The sequence below is a fragment of the Montipora capricornis genome, chromosome 9, assembly GCF_036669925.1.
Source record: "Montipora capricornis isolate CH-2021 chromosome 9, ASM3666992v2, whole genome shotgun sequence".
In the NCBI taxonomy this organism is placed as follows: domain Eukaryota; kingdom Metazoa; phylum Cnidaria; class Anthozoa; order Scleractinia; family Acroporidae; genus Montipora; species Montipora capricornis.
This window is the reverse complement of record NC_090891.1, coordinates 40,430,426-40,437,925: the sequence shown is the minus strand read 5'-3', so window position 1 is coordinate 40,437,925 and position 7,500 is coordinate 40,430,426. Positions and strand designations below refer to the sequence as shown.

At 38.5% G+C, this 7,500-nt stretch overlaps 1 protein-coding gene across 1 annotated transcript in view; it reads right to left on the bottom strand.

Annotated features, from left to right (window-relative positions):
* Window positions 1-7,500, bottom strand: part of LOC138017591 (uncharacterized) — a 30,232-nt gene that overhangs the window by 6,788 nt on the left and 15,944 nt on the right. The window contains exons 8-12 of the mRNA XM_068864634.1: window positions 6,502-6,609; window positions 6,225-6,331; window positions 4,237-5,094; window positions 2,881-3,269; window positions 1,080-1,220 (exon numbers count right to left, since the gene is read on the bottom strand). Of these exons, the coding sequence (XP_068720735.1) occupies window positions 1,080-1,220; window positions 2,881-3,269; window positions 4,237-5,094; window positions 6,225-6,331; window positions 6,502-6,609 (1,603 nt within the window). The remainder of the gene's footprint in view (window positions 1-1,079; window positions 1,221-2,880; window positions 3,270-4,236; window positions 5,095-6,224; window positions 6,332-6,501; window positions 6,610-7,500) is intronic.

Genomic DNA, 7,500 nt, shown 5'->3' with positions numbered 1-7,500 from the left:
TCTTCCTTGCAAATATGAAAGCCTGAAAATTTCCAACCCTTGCACATTTATTCTTGTTTATTTGACCCATGGTAAAATTGGAATCTCAGCTCTGTTTGTGGCGCGTAATTATGAAAAATTACAATGGAGGGCAAAGGCTTTTCGTTCGTAAACAAAAGTATGGAATTTCCGACTGTTTTAAATGTTCACAAAATCTTTACCCCTTAAGTGGTATTTCTCTGAAAATTTGTATTCTGGCTAAGACAAACACGATCTCAGTTTCCATTTCTGGAATTTAGAAAGTCGGAGCTTTAAGTTAAGTTCACCAATTATCAGTCATGTGACCAGTTTGTTACAAACGGCCTATTATTCCATCTTGATCAGCTTGTGCAATACGGGAAAACTACTCTTTAAGTGGATGGGTACGAACAGTTTTAAATAGAAAATGATTGATTCATTGCTACATGCTCACGTTGTTGCCAAAACCTAAGATTTGGTGATTTTACGTTGTTGTTTTTTGGAGTAAGGCAAAGAAATGTTAGTGCACCGATTTCGGAGCAAGAGGTCCCCAGTTCGATCCCTCCCCTTTTTATATGAGAGTCCCCCCCTCCCCCCTTCCCGGGCGAGCGTTCACCCTTCGTCAGAACGAATGACGAAAGGCTAACGCTCGAAGCGTCAGCTTTCCAAATCGTTTAGGGTGGTAATTCGACCTTTATCAACACGTTTGATAAAACCAAATTTTCTTGACTTTGACTTTGCCTTTACCTTCACCTTTACCTTTAGCAGAGATGAAATAACAAAGCTAACGGGAGAGGAAGGAGAAATCTTCGCAGCTGATTTTCGTTCATTTGTAGTTATATCTGCCACACACTTGGCATGTTGACCAGTTTTAACCATGAACTTAATAATCTCGTTCACTTGCTCTACAACATGTAGCTTTTATTTCTCAAAAAAATGAACAATATCAGACTGCTAGACGCTGATGACCTCTTCTCCAAAACCAAACCGAAAGCCTGTATTTTAGGTCGAGCGAAATGACCTGATCATTTGCAGTGCGATGACAAGTTACCACCCCCTAGCTACAGGGTTAAGAATCTTACCTGCATTTTTCTGCCATTGGTGTTCACTTCCTGCACAATGTCTATCATATCGAGTGCTAGATTAGCAATGTTGACCGCATGCCCTGAGCATCTTGTCGGCAAGCCACTGACGGCCATGTACTTGTCTCCAACTGTTTCGACCTATGATAAAACAGTATTTATAAAATAATTAGGATAGTACGCGCACTCTCACTGGTCAGTAGCTGTGTTTAGATGAGAGTATGGAAACCAGCATTTCCCTTCATTTGTCGAATTATCCTTGAGAAATATTTTATAAAAGCAATAGAGGACTTTTTTCCGTGTTTCCAAAGCCTCATCTAAACACTCGGGGGAATTGGGAGAATTCGAGGCAGTTATGCAAACCCTCGACTGCGTCTCGGGTTTGCATAACTGTCTCGAATTCTCCCAACTCCCGTTGTGTTTAGATGAGGCTATGGAAACACGGAAAACGTCCTCTATTGCTTAAATCGCGGACCATGTCATTCTTTCCCCATAAATTGGAGAATGGAATAAATGTTGAGAAACTGAGAGAAGTTGGAATTGCAAACAACTAGAACAAGCCGAATGAAGTGCGCAAAGATCACTGATTCTCAAAGCACCTATAGATCCCTAACGTTTTCCCGCAAATTTGACAGACATGTTGAGAAACGCAAGTAATTCTATGCACACGGATTTAAATAAACGTCAAGAAGTGTTTTCTTGCTCTGTTCCCCAACTTCAACATCACTCGTGTCTCGGAATACGGACAATTAACGTCACAAATTATCCCCCTAAATGCCGCTGCTGCATTTTACCCTGGCCTAAAAATAACGCTAACCTTTTACCCTAACCTTGTTGTTACAATGTAGAAATATGTCGGCAATGCTTAGGGGCATTTACATGAGACCGGGACGAACTCAGACCGGTGTACGTATGAACTTGTACCGCTACGAAATATTTGCAGCCGTTTACATGAAACCGGGATGAAATGCTTGGTGCTTGGTTTTGGGACGAAATGATATGCTTTGTCTAACAAATATATGGCTGACCCAAAAGCACACAGGCTTGAAATTTCTAGACCCGGTCTGAGATTTGTTTTCATTAACATGAATATGAGAAGGGTACGAACTCAGACCTCTGTTCGGGAGAGTCAAACTGTTCTATGTTGCCAAACAGCTACAGATTTCTTTGAAAAGATTTGCAGCCAGGGAAAAATAGTCTCTTATGTTTTCGGAAGGGATATTTCTGCAAGCTTTGCCACTTAAAGGTCACCTAGAAGTTTTGGGTGAGCAAATGGTTCACTGAGACGTTCTTTGATGGTAACGTTCAGCTAACAATTTCTGAAATGAAGATTTCATTCCTTAAACTTTTCGGAGAAAGAAGAAATGCGAACAGATCAAATTCTTCTAGGAGATAAAAACATCTCTTTAGACAATCTTTACTCATAACAAGGAGCCTAGAAATGTCTCTCAAAGGCTTTCGGCTTCATTTGCTCATTGAGTGCCCTAGATTTCTGAAGTAGCTGAAAATTTGAAAGTTCTATGGTAACATTAATTGAACGTATTGCAGTTGTCAGGAGTTCCACATCTGTGGAAATATAAAAGACAGAAGAGATCAAAAGTTTGAAATTTGTCCACAAAATAGTTCCTTTAAAGTTAAAGATTTTAATTATCAGCATTTTTACCATCATAAAAGAACAGAGATTCATATTATCAGCTTAAGAAGTTACTTTATTGTTGTTGTAGACGAGTGTTCAATCAAGAGTCTGATATGTCTGCAACTACACCACTATAACTAAATGAAATACGACTGTTGAGCATACCTTGAAAACTTCATTGTTTTTGTCGGCAAGGTGATCAAACTTGGTGTAGGTCTCATTCAGAAGTTCGACAATCTCCATAGGCTCTGTGCTTTGATTACAGTAATGAGTGAAATCTACAATCCCACTGAACATAATTGTGACCAACTCATACTTCTTGGCCATGACAGGTTTCTTCAGTCTTAAATCATTGGCGACTGAACTTGGTAGAATGCTGTAAAGAAGCCTATCAGTTAGCTGTTGTTCTTGTTGAAGTTCTCGAGCCGTCTGCTGCAACTTGTCAGTCAGAATTTCGAGTCGTTGAGACAGACGTGATTCAGCATTGTGCTGCTCTGATAGCAGAATGAGATCTCTTGTTGCATCGTGGACCGGAATGTCACTGAGGTAAAGACCTATCGCGTACATAAAAGATAAATAATGTCAACTAGGCTACACTAAGTCAAATAATCATTCATTCAATTCACTTAAATTATTAGAAGCCGGTCACAGGCAGTATACCACTGTCTATGTTGTCAGGAATTTGCCTCTCACCACTGGCTATTCTGTCTTGATTTTCTCCAAAACCCTTGTAAAAGACAAGAGTGAAAACCCCTGTATTATCAGCCTCAATATTATCGCCATCATTGAACAAGACTTTTTACAATGATCAGCCAAGTCCAGGCAGTGGAGGGGTTTCTAAGCCCTGGCAGTGTGTCCAGCTACCCACTAGATAGGCCATGTTCAACAGGAGCAGCAGAGAATTTCATTATTAATATTTTTTGTAAATTTATTTTTTTCATTTGCCATGTCTAAAAAAAATTCACCCTACAACCGGTAGCATGGGAGATATTATTTGTGATTTCCTGGAGCATGCCCCCAATCTCAAGGTCCATTAGCTCTGCTCGGCTAACATCAACAATGCCTAAACGGCCAATTTTGCTTGAAAAAGTTAGAGAGATGAAAGAAAGACCAACATTTTTTTGTTGCCTATTTGAAGCTCTTTCTTCTCCTTCTTCTTCATCTTATTATTATTATTATTATTATTATTATTATTATTATTATTATTAACATTAACATCATAATTGCTGTTATTATTATTATTATTATCATTATCATTATCATTATTATTATTTATGTGAAACTTCACCTAGCTATGAAATTTGGAAGTAGCAAGGGTATTATTATTATTATTATTATTATTATTATTATTATTATTATTATTATTATTATTATTATTATTGTTATTATTACTATTTATGATTTATTACCTGTGAACTACACGTATTTGCAAATTTTAGACTGTCCTTTTCCTGTGTTTTCCCTGTGCTAGGCACATAATTTGTTCAAGCACAACATTATAAGCCCTATAAGCCTTCCTACCTATTTCGTTTAAACCATCCAAATTCAGAACACTTGGAGAACAGAGGAACATTATACTGTCACATTCAGGAAGGTATAACATCTGCCCTCGGAAACGCATAGTTGGTGATTCCAGCGTTCCAATGTCATCCTCTGAGACAGTCGTCAGGGTAGCAGAATCCAGGAGCCCTTCTTTGGTTTTGACCACATAAACTTTGTTTACAAACTGCAGAATGCAGTCAAATGTCATTGGAATGTGTGGGCGAATAGCTTCAAATACCTCATCAACTTTGGTCTCACCAATTTTGACGGCAGGTAAAACACGGGAGAAGGAAACACCAGCTTGGTAGATCACCATCTTGCTGTCAAAAAGGATGTGGAATGGACATGCCTGGCAGAATGTTTGTGTGGCAATTCTAGAACTTAATGTCACTAGTTCCAATTTTTGCTCCATTCTTTGTATTTGCTTGTCCTGTTGTTTAAGAAGACCTATGTCAGCAGAATTCTCAGCAGTGATGACAAGTTTCGACCAGGTTGATTTATCATTGGTTGGTACTGAAACTTTGATATTAACATTGAAGTTAAACACTTTGTTTGCAACAGCCTTTACCATGCCGACGACCATGTACTCAAGCCCTGTCCTTTCAGAATAATAAAGGATTTCTATGCCACTACCATCAAGTTCATCTTTAGCATGAAACGAAGGCATCCGCAAACCAGGAAATACAAACAAAAGATGCTCGTGAACTGCGTCCAAACTGTTCAAAAATTCCTTGAGATTACTTCCTAAAGTTTCCAGCATTTTTTCATAGCCAGCATCTTGGATGAACTCAAAGAATATTTCTCCAAACTTCTCCAAAACATAAATTTCGGACAATCCTAAAAATAAATGTATGATGACCTTAAGAATCTTTTTATACCTGCATCTCCTCTAAATTTTTTGAGTTCTCAAGTCAACAGTTAAAATCATTGTTGAGTTTAATATTTACCGGTAGCTCTTAATAACTGAGCAGGAGGTCTGTATGAGAGAATCTTGACCAAGGTCTGTACACACAACCAAGGTCAAAATTCTCCCATACAGACTGGCTAAGCTCGGTTAATAAGATGTTTATTATATGGCAAACAAGAACAATTTAATTTGTTTAATGTAACTAGTTTGTACTAACTGACATTTCGCTTGCAAATGGTGATGAAAGGCTTTTTTGCACTTAGTTTGCAATTTTTGAACCTTAAAACATTACCGGTCTAGATGCCGGTCTAGATAGGAAATCTAGACTGCGGTCAATATAATCAATTGCAGCCAATCAAATTCATGAATTTGGTAGTTCACAGACACAGAACCATATAATAATGGGTCATATTAACCCATTGACTCCCAGGGGTTCCCCATTGACGAGTAAAATTGTCTGGCATTAGACAGAGTAAAATACTAAGTCTGGCCAGTTTAGGCCGGTTTGGACATCAAAGGGTTAATTAAGTATGATAAAAAACAACACAAAATTTTATTGGCAACATGTTAGATGTAAGGCCAAACCAAAACAAGCTAACCCATTATAATAATTATTCCCTATATCGGGTTTTAGATGACAAGGTTTACACGATCGACGAAACAGTGATTAAATAATAAAACCTGATCTTTTGCCTTAGCACTTAAACTGGTCTCATTGAGCTCTGTTTATAATAACCGGTTGTGTTAGGTTTTGAAACACAATTTTGAGAGACCAAAGACTCAAGGCAAAAAATTGACAGCGACTGACAACATCAAGCGGAATTCTGATCAAACGCGGTATGTCATTGGACAAAAACCCGTGTCATAAAAGCTATTCCATTCATTGACAACGAACTAATAGACCGAAATTCACTTTACTTCTCTCCTATTTTTTCTTTTTTTTTTTTTTTTTTTTTTGCAGCAGGATGAACTTAGGTAAAATCTACAAAAGTAAACAACCTTACTGTAATCAGGGAATTTCCACATTGTAATATTAAAACCTGAGGAAGCTCAAACTTACCAAGCACTTCCGAGATAACTCGCAGCAAATCGAATGTACTTTGATCATCGTATATTCGTCTCTGGTTGAATTCGCCTGTTTCTCCAAGATCGAAATTCGCTTTTTTCCTAAAAGACCATGAGAGATCAAGACGTTTTTTAAAGCAAACATGAAACCACCCTACAGCGCCTTCCATCATAGCGATTTCATTGTGCGGAAAAACAACAGCTGCTAAAATGTATTTAATACCATGATAATAACAACAACAACATGCGACGACGATTTTCAAAATACCTACAGTATTTCGTCCCACGTTTCGAAGCTGCTCTCCCGTATAACAAACTCTTGCAAAGCTTGGTTTACAAACCCGTACATCGTTCCAAGAAGATCGAGCGCGAGCCCGAAAGTCAACCGAATTTAGCTGACACTCGACCGGCTTAAGATACGGGCGTCACGTCATTTGAAATGAAATAATAATCATATCTCCTTATCAGCTATGCGGTACATGCTGCAAATAAGCGATTCTGTGGTTTCAACTATCAAAATCTCCTTGACATATCAACCTTTGACAACGAAAGACTCCGTGGATTCCCCGGCATTTCGTATCAAAACAGTCATGCGCCAATTTACCGCTGGAATGGAATGGGGGAGCCGGGAACCCGGAAATAAAACGATTCTCAAGAATGATCCATACACCATAAATTGAGGACGCACAGCCATAGTCTGGACCGAGTAAATGACAACGAGGCAAGTGAGGCGAGTTCTGTAAATATCACGTGATCGTAGACGTTTTTGCTCGAGCGAAAACGTCAACGATCACGTGGATATTTACAGAACTCGCCTCACTTGTCTTGTTTTGAGCTCGTTGTAGTAATTAAGTATATACAAGTTTGTGGCTTTATGGATCTTTGCTTGAGGGAAGATGACATTCCGGGTTCTTCATTTGGTGTACGAAAGCCATCAGAACTTAATAACGATGCCCTGAAATTTTGGCTGAAATGCCGCGGGGACAGGTGTTTAAGGAGTGTTAAGGCACAACTGTTAAAACGGTAAATAAAGCGCGCAGTGCGGTTAGAAAAGTAATTATACAACCGCTTTTACTGAATAGTCCTGTAGTTTTCCTTCCAAATCCAACAGCATCGACAATTACATTAAATCCGGTCGAGATCAAAACATAGTTGATCCAAACAAATTCAGAAAAAATGGAAAAATGAACGGAAGTTTCGTTTTACTGCATCTCAGTTCCACCTCATCTCTCATAGACAGGGAAACTATGAAAATTTGCAAAGTACATCAT